Raw genomic sequence first — 13,514 nt, forward strand, 5'->3', positions numbered from 1 at the left:
AAATTTATATGTCTCGTTCTAGAAGATGATTTTACACTATTCAACCAATCAATTGCAGATTGATTGTCAGACGAAATGGTCACAGGTTTCTTTACAAATATAGAACAATGCAATTCTTCTAATAAATTTAATATCCACATTAGTTCTTTACAAACACCACCTAAAGAAACAAGTTCCGTTTCACAAGTAGAGCAACTCTTTTTTGTTTATTGCTCTTCCATAAAATTAAAGAATCACCTAACATTACAATTTCTCCTGAAAATGATTTCCCATTTTCAGCATTTCCCCAGCTTGCATTGGCATGAGCATTCAAAAGTCCTGATTTCTCTCTATTCTAAAAAAAAGTTTTTGCAGTTAATTTTGTCCCCTGAAAAACTTTTTAACTACGTGATGAAAATCTAAGATTAAGGAATCAATTCATTCAGAATCTTTCAGGGAAGACATTTAGGGCATTCAAATCTTTTACATAATTTTAAATTTTTATTTATTTTAGTTTTAAAGCACGATTTTGCAGTTAATAATGAAGAATAACCGCCGTTCACAACAGCCAATCACATGTCTGAAAACGGCAAGCTTAAAAAAGCGATTTACAAGTCTGAATTTTCTTTTTCAGAGATGCAACCAATCACAAAATAGTTAGAATTTCATTCTTCAGTTTTACAACATCTCAACTTATTTCGCATTGATATATTGATTAATCTGATTATTTGTTTTCTAAAACGTTAATTCGTAAGTTTAATCTGGTTTTAAATCTTAATTCGATTTGTTTATTTACAAGTAATGCCTAAAAAGAAAAGACCTAACATTACTAAAAAGTCGCAACTCAATGCGAAAGCTAATCGAAAGCGGGAAAAACGTAAACTTCATAGTATAGAAGAAAATAATGCTCTTTTGCTTATACAACCTAATGATGATTCAACTAACAAAAAAAAAGTTAAACTAACAAAGGTTGAGCTAAAAGAGAATGTGTGTAATTGCTACACAGTCGCAACAACATCGACTTTCATTTGCCCACATCAAACCAGACCTGTAAATACAGAAAATGTGGTTGGAATGCACACTGTACCAATTCGCTTTCGCAATGTTGACAATGATATGGACCAAAATCCTAATCCACCTATTTTAAAATCAAAACAACATGAGTTTGCTGGTGATTTATCGAAATTGTTACCTATCAAAGTGGCAAAACATAGTCTTGGCAAAATGTTTTCAAAATGCAGTTATTGTGGAGCTTTGAGATTTGCTTCTGCAAAAGGGCGCTCTGTTAATTCTTGCTGCCATAATGATAACATATATATACCTCCGCTGCATGAATATCCTTTATTTTTGAAAAACTTACTTCTTTCTGATGAGCAAGAAGCAAAATTATTTAGGCAAAATATCCGTGTATACAATTCATCATTTGCGTTTGCCACTTTTAGTGCTAAATTTCTTCAAGATGAAAGCAGAGGTCCACCGTTGATAAAAATTCAAGGACAAGTATATCACCATGCGACAACATCCCTAAATTCAGCAACCAATGCTCCAAGGAATGGACAAATATATATTTATGACAGTGTTGAGGAGGCTATTAAACTACGCATGAATTTAGACAATCTTCAGTTGACAAGGTATATTGAAAAATTGTTAAGGGAAGTCAATCCATATGCACAGAAATATCGGATGCTCAGAGATTTAACTATTCATGATAGTGAATTTGTTTTACAATTTCAAAGATTTATATTCGATGATAAAAGAAGATACAATAAACCTACTTCTTCTGAATTAGCTGCCATTATTGTTTCCAAAGATGGTGTTGTTCCTGTATGCGATTTAACTGTATATCCTAAACAAGAAATAAGAGAAACGAGTATAATAAACCAAAGATCTCAACATGCTGATCCTATGGTCTTTCCTTTACTTTTTCCTAAAGGCGATTTAGGATGGACTTATCAAATGCCTTCGCAAAAAGGAAAACAAATAAGTCCAATTCAATATTATGGGCATAGGTTAGCCTTACGACCTAATGGTCCTTTTAACCCGTTATTGCATGCTGGAAAATTATCTCAGCAGTATGTGATAAATTGCTATTTGTTGGTTGAAAGTCAGCGATTAGATTTCATTAGAAACAATCAAGGAACCCTGCGCACTGAATGCTATCAAGGGTTAATTGACCATGTTGAAAGGAATTCTTTAAATGAAACTGACAGAGTAAGGTTGGGCACAGCTGTTATACTACCAGCTACGTATATTGGGTCACCTCGAAGTATGCAACAACTGTATCAAGATGCAATTGCTATTTGTCGGAAGGTTGGAAGGCCTGATTTTTTTTATTACGATGACATGTAATCCGCAGTGGCCAGAAATTTCTGAAACTTTAAAAGATCATTTCATTAAAGGTACTACTGTAAATGACATTTCAATAATCGTCACAAAGATTTTCCAAGCTAAAGTGGATGAATTAATTCATGACTTAACAAAAAAACATGTTTTAGGCCCTATTGTGGCATACGTTTATACGATAGAATTTCAAAAAAGAGGGCTCCCACATGTTCATATTCTTGCTTCACTCCGAACAGACTGTAAGTTGTTAAAGCCTGAAGATGTTGACAGATTTATAACTGCTGAGCTTTCTGATGATAACTATCTTCGCTCTCATCAACTAAAACACATGATGCATGGACCTCATATTGCAGGCCTTATTTGCTGGAATGAAGAAAAAAAAAGAATGCTCAAAAGGATTTCCTAAAGAATTTATCAATGAAACAGATATGACAGGTGATGGTTTTCATAGATATCGGAGAAGAAATAACATCAATAAATTATACCAATATCCTGCTAAAATAAAAGGCACCACTGTGTATGTAGATAATCGCATGGTTGTACCTCATAATCCGTATCTTTTACTCAAATTTAATTGCCATATAAATGTTGAATATTGCTCCTCAGTGATGGCTATTAAATATATACATAAATATATTCATAAAGGCCATGATAGAGCCAGAATTGCTATTGTTCAAGAGGACAATGAAATTGCAAGCTATATAGATAGCCGCTATATTGGGCCAATGGAAGCTGCATGGCGATTAAACGAAATTCCACTGCATAATAGAAGTCACACTGTTGTTAGGCTTCAAGTGCATCTTCCTGGCCAGCAACACATCAGATTTGAGGAAGGTTGTGAGTCTGCTGCAGTTTCAAATAAAAAAGCATCCCTTACCATGTTATTAGCGTGGTTTAATTTGAATAAAGAAGATCCAACTGCACGTATTACTTTGTACGGTAATATACCAGAAAAGTACTCTTGGAATTACAAATTGAAAAAATGGATGCCAAGAAAAAATAATGTCCATGTCGTTGGACGTTTAATGAATGTTTCTCCTAGAGACTCTGAGAGGTTTTTCTTGAAACTCATTTTATGTAGAGTTCCTGGAGCTTTCAGCTATGAAGATCTGCGAACATTTGAAGGTACGATGTATAAAACATTCAGAGAATCAGCAATTGCTATGGGTTTAACTGAATGCTGTGAAGAATCTACAGCAGTTATGGAAGAGGCAGCAGCTAATATGATGCCTAAGCAATTAAGGCACTTTTTCGTGTACTATTTAATATGTGATGAGCCATCAGATGCAGTAAAATTATACAATATTTTTCATGAACAAATGATTGATAAAGATGCCGATGCCAACGATGCTTTAATACACATTGAACAGTTGTTGAATTCTGAAAATAGAAGTTGTAAGGACTTTGGATTACCCGAGCCCCCATTATATGAAGAACTGGTTTATGCTATGGATATAAACGAATCAGTTGAAAAGTTTACTCTGATAAATGCTAAGTTTAACGAAGATCAACTGTTCATTTTTCAAAGAATAATAAAGTCTGTCTCCGATGAATCATCAAATCAGCAAACTTTGTTTTTTATCGATGGTCCAGGAGGAACTGGCAAAACCTTCCTATATAAAGGATTATATCATTATTTTGTGTCAAAGAGCATGAAAGTTGCTTGTGTAGCTTGGACTGGCATTGCGTCAATGTTTCTTCCATCTGGAACTACTTCACACAGATTTTTTAATCTGCCTATTGATCTAAGTGACGATGGGATTTGTATTTCAAAAAAATGTGATAAGATTCGCTTAAAAAATGTTGACGTTATTATATGGGACGAAGCAAGTATGATTCCCAGAAAAGCAATAGAAATGATCGATAGAACTTTTCGTGATCTTCTAGCTAATGAGATACCATTTGGTGGTAAGATAATAATTTTAGGTGGAGATTTTCGACAAGTGTTACCTGTCGTTAAAAAAGCTACACATATGCAGGTTATTAATGAAACTATAAAATACTCTTTTCTTTGGCCATTTTTTGAAATCCTCCATTTGACAATTAATATGAGAGTTAAAGCTGGTAACCAAGAATTTGCCAATTGGTTGTTGACAATTGGCAATGGAGAACTTTTACATCTTGATGCAAGCACTCCTGATCTTTATTGTAAAGATATCATTTCTTGGTTTTTTGAAAAAATCGATTGTCTTAATACTAACTTCATTAATCACATCATATTATCACCGCAAAATGATGAAGTTAACAAAGTTAATGAAAATATTTTATCACGTGTGCCAGGTGAAGAGGTTATAAGTTATAGTATTGATAAGGCCACACTATATGGAGTAGATAAATCAGACGGGAGAGAAAAAGAAGCTACTTTAAGGTATTCTATTGAATATTTAAACTCCATAAATCTCCCGGGACTGCCACCTCATCAGCTCAAATTAAAAGTTGGATGCATTGTAATGCTGATCAGGAACATATCTATTGTTGATGGCCTTTGCAATGGAACTCGATTGACTGTTCTTAAAATAGGGAAAAGAGTATTGACTTGCCAAATTGCTACTGGTAATAAAAATGGTAGTATTGTCAATCTTCCAAGAATAGAATTAAATACATTATCAAGTAATTCTTCCTTACCATTTGTGCTTTATCGACGACAATTTCCTGTTAGATTAGCTTATGCCTTAACAATTAATAAGGCCCAGGGCCAAACCTTCGATAAAGTTGGGCTATATATTGAACGGCCTATTTTTTCTCATGGTCAATTATATGTGGCATTGTCAAGATGCACAACGAAGGAGAACATTAAAATATTTATTAAAGATGATCCTGTCATTAACAATATTGTATATAGAGAAATATTATAACATATATATATAATGTCAAATTTATAAATGTATTTAGCGTAAAGAAAATGCTATTGGTGCATTGTTTATTTTAATTCCGCAAAATTAATGTTTTCATTTATAGTTATTTTGCTGAATATTATTAAAATATTTTTTTAAAAATTACCCTGTTCTTAACAATATTGCTTATTGAAAAATATTATAGTGTTTGCATATATATATATATATATATATATATATATATATATATATATATATATATATATATATATATATATATATATATATATATATATATATATATATATATATATGAATTAAATGTGTTAAAAATATATTCATTTCTTTGGGACAAAGTCTGTATTATTGTGATTATCATTTTTTTTAAACAAGTTTCATATTAAGATTATATCTGCACATTGATGTTAATTTCTGACAATTTTGGCTCATTTAGAGAACAAATAGGACATAGAAGGAACTGTAGTCAACGAAAAAAAGTGACATTGATATTGACACACTGCTTATTCTGCATTTAAGAAAATTAATTCTTTTCGATGATAACAGTTAATATTCAGTTTAATATTGAAATATATGAAATCAAAGCATTCTTGGTTTTGCGAAGCAAACCAAGCAAGAATTGCGAAGCAATTCTCCGGGGGTTAGCGAGCGTCAGCGAGCAGGGGGCGGAGCCCTCTAGTGTTACTAAAAAATAATTTTTTATCTTTTGTACCATTGAGATATTTTAACACCCTTTTAGCTAAATTAAAATGTCGTTTCTCAGGTTTATGATTAAATTGAGATAAGTAGCTCATGACAAATGCTAAGTCTGGTCGTGTTCTGTTCGAGAGATATAAAAGTTTCCCTATTAATTCTTGATATTGTGTTTGGTTAAACATTTCGTTTGAACAATCAAAACTCCTATCCTCACCTCTTACGATTGGTGTTTTCACACATTTAGAATCAAACATACCATGTTTCTGCAATAAATAGTTTATATATTCAGTTTGAGACAAAGTTACGCCCTTCTCACTTTTATTTATTTCTATACCTAGAAATTTATTCTCTTTACTTTCTTTCACTTCAAATATCCGAGATAATTTTCCCACTATATCATTATACATTTGCAGATCTGAATAAATAACTATTAAGTCATCGACGTATATTCAGGCCCGTTCTCAACGGGTGAGGGGGGATGAGAGGGGTGTCTCACCCCCCCCCCTAGCGATATCATCCAGTCGGCAAATTCAGGTTGGGTCGGCATTTTTTTTTTCAAGCCAAAATCCCGACTTTGCCGAAATTCTTTCTTTGTCGGATTTTTCATTGGTGATGAGATTTAAACGGATTTCAATGTTATCTGAATTTCGTTTCGGGATTCCAGACCCGACTCGGCAAATCTTGTTGTGAAATGCGTTTTAAAATTTAGTTTTTTTTTCTCCTCCAAGAGTAACCATTTATGATAATTCAAAGCAAAATGACCGATAATCCAGGCCAAAATCCCGACTTTGCAGAAATTCTCTCATTATCGGGTAATTCATCGGTGATGAGATTTAAACGGATTTCAATGTTATCTGAATTTCGTTTCGGGATTCCAGACCCGACTCAGCAAATCTTGTTGTGAAATGCGTTTTAAAATTTAGTTTTTTTTTTCTCCTCCAAGAGTAACCATTTATGATAATTCAAAGCAAAATGACCGATAATCCAGGCCAAAATCCCGACTTTGCAGAAATTCTCTCATTATCGGGTAATTCATCGGTGATGAGATTTAAACGGATTTCAATGTTATCTGAATTTCGTTTCGGGATTCCAGACCCGACTCAGCAAATCTTGTTGTGAAATGCGTTTTAAAATTTAGTTTTTTTTTTCTCCTCCAAGATTAACCATTTATGATAATTCAAAGCAAAATGACCGATAATCCAGGCCAAAATCCCGACTTTGCAGAAATTCTCTCATTATCGGGTAATTCATCGGTGATGAGATTTAAACGGATTTCAATGTTATCTGAATTTCGTTTCGGGATTTCAGACCCGACTCAGCAAATCTTGTTGTGAAATGCGTTTTAAAATTTAGTTTTTTTTCTCCTCCAAGATTAACCATTTATGATAATTCAAAGCAAAATGACCGATAATCCAGGCCAAAATCCCGACTTTGCAGAAATTCTCTCATTATCGGGTAATTCATCGGTGATGAGATTTAAACGGATTTCAATGTTATCTGAATTTCGTTTCGGGATTTCAGACCCGACTCAGCAAATCTTGTTGTGAAATGCGTTTTAAAATTTAGTTTTTTTTTCTCCTCCAAGAGTAACCATTTATGATAATTCAAAGCAAAATGACCGATAATCCAGGCCAAAATCCCGACTTTGCAGAAATTCTCTCATTATCGGGTAATTCATCGGTGATGAGATTTAAACGGATTTCAATGTTATCTGAATTTCGTTTCGGGATTCCAGACCCGACTCAGCAAATCTTGTTGTGAAATGCGTTTTAAAATTTAGTTTTTTTTTCTCCTCCAAGAGTAACCATTTATGATAATTCAAAGCAAAATGACCGATAATCCAGGCCAAAATCCCGACTTTGCAGAAATTTTCTCATTATCGGGTAATTCATCGGTGATGAGATTTAAACGGATTTCAATGTTATCTGAATTTCGTTTCGGGATTCCAGACCCGACTCAGCAAATCTTGTTGTGAAATGCGTTTTAAAATTTAGTTTTTTTTTCTCCTCCAAGAGTAACCATTTATGATAATTCAAAGCAAAATGACCGATAATCCAGGCCAAAATCCCGACTTTGCAGAAATTTTCTCATTATCGGGTAATTCATCGGTGATGAGATTTAAACGGATTTCAATGTTATCTGAATTTCGTTTCGGGATTCCAGACCCGACTCAGCAAATCTTGTTGTGAAATGCGTTTTAAAATTTAGTTTTTTTTTCTCCTCCAAGAGTAACCATTTATGATAATTCAAAGCAAAATGACCGATAATCCAGGCCAAAATCCCGACTTTGCAGAAATTTTCTCATTATCGGGTAATTCATCGGTGATGAGATTTAAACGGATTTCAATGTTATCTGAATTTCGTTTCGGGATTCCAGACCCGACTCAGCAAATCTTGTTGTGAAATGCGTTTTAAAATTTAGTTTTTTTTTCTCCTCCAAGAGTAACCATTTATGATAATTCAAAGCAAAATGACCGATAATCCAGGCCAAAATCCCGACTTTGCAGAAATTTTCTCATTATCGGGTAATTCATCGGTGATGAGATTTAAACGGATTTCAATGTTATCTGAATTTCGTTTCGGGATTCCAGACCCGACTCAGCAAATCTTGTTGTGAAATGCGTTTTAAAATTTAGTTTTTTTTTCTCCTCCAAGAGTAACCATTTATGATAATTCAAAGCAAAATGACCGATAATCCAGGCCAAAATCCCGACTTTGCAGAAATTTTCTCATTATCGGGTAATTCATCGGTGATGAGATTTAAACGGATTTCAATGTTATCTGAATTTCGTTTCGGGATTCCAGACCCGACTCAGCAAATCTTGTTGTGAAATGCGTTTTAAAATTTAGTTTTTTTTTCTCCTCCAAGAGTAACCATTTATGATAATTCAAAGCAAAATGACCGATAATCCAGGCCAAAATCCCGACTTTGCAGAAATTTTCTCATTATCGGATAATTCATCGGTGATGAGATTTAAACGGATTTCAATGTTATCTGAATTTCGTTTCGGGATTCCAGACCCGACTCGGCAAATCTTGTTGTGAAATGTGTTTTTAAATTAAGTTTTTTCTTCCTCCTCCAAGAGTTACCGTTTATGATAATTCAAAGCAAGATGATCGATAATTCAGGCCAAAATCTCGTAAACCATGTCTCTTGTATTATTATTTCAACGACACATTCTGAAATTTTAAAAAAATTTGTAGTGACCTTAATTTTCAGTTAGCTAATAATGTATCATAAAATTCAGATATTATTTATCTGAATTATATTAACTCTTTATTAGAGGTCTAAGTAATTTTTTTAAAGGAAGTGGTGAACTTACATGATTTTTTTTAAAGAATTATAAATTTTATATGAAATAATCGTGCCGGTGATGCAACCAATTTCTTTTTTTTTTACTTTCAAAATATAGGGAAAAAATTACAAATAAAAGTACCTATTAAATAGGATACTTTATTATTCAAAATATCTTATTTAAATTGTTAAATTCTGTTTAAATAACACAAATTATTAAATAATTTATATTTTCAATTAGTGAAAGCTTTTTTTTTATTATGAAGAATTTTACTAACTCCAAAAGACTCCTAACTCCAAAAATGAAAATTAAAACACTTAATTTGTTAACTACCACTCAGTTCATAACTTTTAAAATTCTATGATGATTGGATTATTACTTGAGTTCAAAATTTTTTAACCTAAAATAAAGTGTTCAGGGACCAATTCATGTCTTTAGAACAATTAATCATGACAACAAAATTTGATATTCTCTATGGAAAATATTTAACATATATGTGATCCTCAATTCACCTTTATAAAAGTTTCTGTTTAGAAAATAAAATATTGTTTTTTGCTTTTAATATTTTTTTTCAAGAATTCTGAAACATTAAATTGAGTTACACTCAATCGAATCGACACTTCGATCATTTCACACTATTTGAGAATGGTTGCCGAGTTCAAAGTATTAAATGTTGTAATTTTGGATTCATTAATTATTTCAATAAAAATATGGTGAAAATAGATAATTCCGAATATTCACGGAGAAGTGGCAATTCTGTTTGATCAAGCCGCAAGGATGGTGCTGCGACTCGATCTTGTGAAACAGCAGACAAAACCCCAAATATTTCTGTCAACTTGAAAAATCGAGGGTCTTTTAAAAGTGGTTAGCAAGAAATGCCCTAAGCTATATTTTCTCATGTTTTCTCTTACTCTTTCTGAGAATAAAGACAATATCTTTGTCCATGTGGTTAAGAAGGGGAAGGAAGGTGCTCAATGCGCATGTAGCTGTGTAGCAATTACTTCATTGACCTGTCTTTAACTACGGATACTTAGTTACTCAAAGCGTATTTTATAAATTCATATTATTATTGAATAAAATAGAAAATCCGCTCACATGCCAACGATCATTCTATCTACCACAGTCTAAGTTTTGAATGTAAGTATAATTTTTTTATGAATACATATTTATTGTTTGCAGTCTTATAGTTTAAATATTAAGTTTAATTAAATTGCATTAAATGTGTTATTACTTTCCAATTAAATTATTTCGGGTGAAAATTGATTTTTATGAAGCAGATAAAATTATTTTTTTAATCTTTTTTTGTGCAGTAAAATAATTAAAAGAAAGAAAAAAGAGCAATTAAAAATGCTATGTTATTTATATTCATTGGTAAGAGAGATAGAAATAGAAAAAGATAAATCACATTTGAATTCTGAAAATTGGAATTCTTTTTCTGTTTTTTACTTTTTACTAAGCTTTTATTTTGTGCTTGAAATAGTATTTTTTTCTTTTCTTTTTTAGACTTTTTTCAGCTGAAATTATTTTTTATAGATCTTATTTGATTGAAATTTCAAATTCTATATTTCTTTGTAGGCTTTGTTTTTATAAGTCCAAACTGCAATCCTTTATGAACAAAAATGTACTAATGCTAATTTTATTGAAAATGTAACGTGTTTAAAAATAGAAAGTTTCAGTTTTTTTTGATAAATAATTCTTTTTAGTTATTTTGTACTGTCGTCCTCACTTAATCAATTTAATTACCCGCTTATACGAATAAAATTTAATGGAACCAAATCATTTTAGAAGAAACTAATGTTAAACTTCCCCGTTTAAACGGTTATTTGTTGTTTTTTGCTCCCGCCTAATTGCATAAAGAAGTGGTACTGAAATGAAAAAAAATATTGTTTATTTTTGAGAAATGTTTCACCAGCTAAAATGAAATTTCCCTTTTTCAGTTAAGATAAAGATACAATAGGTGGTCACTTCAATAAGGACTTCTTATTCATTAGTAGGTGTTTGGGGTAAAGTTGAAAAATTAATCAAATTTTGCTGCCAGTTTTATACATTGAAGTAAACGAAGGGGTTTTTACCCCTCTTTGACTTACTTCACACACATTACACTTAGAAGAGACACACATTACATTTAGAATGTAAAAAAAGGATAGAGTGATTTGTCTTGTGATCCCTTGTTGATGCACTATTAACTTTGATAAGAAAAAGTTTCAAAAACCTAACTCACTAGAGTACAGAGAGTCTTTCTCTTAAATAGTTAATGACTTTGAGTTGGGTGCAAGTTGAGAGCGAATAGGAATGATTTAAATTAATCGGGAAAAAACGAAACAATGAATCTTAGAAGTAATAAATTTCAGAAAACCCTTAACTAAAATAGCGCATTAATTAAAATTTCTCAAGTTTCGAAGATTAAAAAAAATAAATAAGTAAAAAAAATTCTGAATGTGTTTGAAAGGAATACACGCAAGTCATGAAATTTTTAGTAGAAACTAAAAGGGAATATCTAATTTTGATGAATTCAACTCGTATAAAAAACAGTCTTCAATTATAGATTTTTTCGGAAGGGATCAATTAATATTTTAGTGCCTACATTATAGTTTTTACTAATATTGATTTATTTTCAGGTAATTTTAAATGACATTTATATTTTATGATACTAACGCATACAGTTTTAATTATAATTGTTTATTGATTATAAAACTGAGCTTATTTAATCAAAATGCTATACTATGCATTAAATACCATTAAAAAGTAAAATTTCGTAAAAATTCAGAATTTTGGATTGAATATTGCACTCCCCTTTTAATCGAATAATCCGCTTAATTGCATAGATTTGGCTGGAACCGATGGTATTCCTTTAAGCGGGGTTGACGTATTTCTTATGTATTTAATTATTTAATATTTTTATATTATCTTTTTGACTAAAGTTAACAGTTCTTCATTTAAGTTAATTATTAGTAAAAAAAACTTTATAATTTTGTAATTATGTAAAAATTCAATTCACAGTTTGTATTAAAAATGCAGAATCATACATTTTAGCATAAATGCTTTCATAAGTTTTTATTGTTGAATCTATTAGCGTTAACTGCACCAATGACAGTTGCGACAAATGAAGGAATTTTCAGCAAGATGAAATTGATTAAAAACTATCTTCGAACAACAATGACCACTGAACGCCTAAATTCACTGCTTTTACTCAAAGCAAAAAAAGATATTGTTGACAATATTAAGAGTGATCAGTTGGCAGAATATTTTTCACTTTTAAAACAACGTCGAAGTAAATTTATGTAGCTAATATAATATAACGTAATTTTACTAATATCTTAATTTTTTATCATTTTTACGTGAATTTCTTCATTTATAATTTAAATGGCAAATATTTTCAATGTTTTTCTACATTTTTTTTCTTATTTTTTAAAAATGAAAGGTCAATTTACTTTTGAATGAATTTTGTTTTGAATCAATATCTTATAGAAGTCTGTATTTGCTGATTAGGACTTACTTTCTCATCTTCAAACAATGGCTGTAATTAGCTTATGGTAACAACGTTTAAATGAAACGAAAGATACATTTTAATTACCAAGTGATTTTTCAAAAAATATTTAAATATAAAGTAAAAAGTATTTCAAAGTTGCGTTGAAAAACATTTAAATTCACAACTATATTTTTAAAATTATTTCCACAAATAATTATTGCTTAATATTACTGAAAACTTATTTTAATTGAATAAATTTCAGTTTATTTAAAAATAGTTTTTTTTCTTTAATATTTTGTTACCATTTTAATAATTAAAATTAATAGAAATGTAAAAAGTATATTTTCTTTGCATTATTTTGAATAATTACTGGTACTATTTAGTAATCAATAATACCACATTTTTCACCCATAGCGGTTGCATTTTTAAGTGCTGTGAAAATTATTCAGTGAATAGCATTATGTTTATAACTAGTCGAAATGATTTCAAAATAAACTTTGGAAGCTCAAGTTTTGTGGCGCATTTGAACTCTTTTATTTGTTTTGTTTTACCTTTTGATTATCAAGCTTTAGCCATAAACAAATTGTATATATATATATATATATATATATATATATATATATATATATATATATATATATATATATATATATATATATATATATATATATATATATATATATATATATATATATATATATATATATATATATATATACATACATGACAGTCGGCAAAATAAACTTCTACACCTCCCCCTCTCGAATTGGTTAGGGACGGGCCTGCTTATATTCCAATATACAAATACTTAGAATTCTCTATTCTAGTGAAAATACAATTATCCGAAGCTAGCTGTTTTAAACCAAGCTTTTCTAATTC

The 13,514-nt window shown here is 30.8% G+C and overlaps 2 protein-coding genes across 2 annotated transcripts; both read left to right on the plus strand.

The window, feature by feature from the left end:
• The first annotated feature begins 780 nt into the window (after window positions 1-780).
• LOC147807457 (uncharacterized) lies at window positions 781-2,328 on the plus strand. Its single transcript, XM_087166556.1, has one exon. The coding sequence runs from the start codon at window positions 781-783 to the stop codon at window positions 2,326-2,328; it is 1,548 nt and encodes a 515-aa protein (XP_087022682.1).
• A 329-nt stretch (window positions 2,329-2,657) lies between these two features.
• LOC147807458 (uncharacterized) lies at window positions 2,658-10,779 on the plus strand. The gene is made up of 2 exons (XM_087166557.1): window positions 2,658-4,086; window positions 10,742-10,779. Exons 1-2 carry the CDS (start codon window positions 2,658-2,660, stop codon window positions 10,777-10,779), a joined length of 1,467 nt encoding a protein of 488 aa, XP_087022683.1.
• Window positions 10,780-13,514: the final 2,735 nt, after the last annotated feature.

The sequence above is a fragment of the Parasteatoda tepidariorum genome, chromosome 6, assembly GCF_982258835.1.
Source record: "Parasteatoda tepidariorum strain Cologne lab strain chromosome 6, Ptep-v5.0, whole genome shotgun sequence".
Classification (NCBI taxonomy): domain Eukaryota; kingdom Metazoa; phylum Arthropoda; class Arachnida; order Araneae; family Theridiidae; genus Parasteatoda; species Parasteatoda tepidariorum.

What these genes read in the sequence shown, in the direction of transcription:
- LOC147807457 (XM_087166556.1), top strand. Translation starts at nt 781, where the DNA reads ATGCCTAAAAAGAAAAGACCTAACATTACTAAAAAGTCGCAACTCAAT.
- LOC147807458 (XM_087166557.1), top strand. Translation starts at nt 2,658, where the DNA reads ATGGACCTCATATTGCAGGCCTTATTTGCTGGAATGAAGAAAAAAAAA. An exon ending in TCTAAGTGACGATGGGATTT is followed by an intron (nt 4,087 to 10,741) that starts GTATTTCAAAAA and finishes ATTTCTTTGTAG; the next exon opens with GCTTTGTTTTTATAAGTCCA.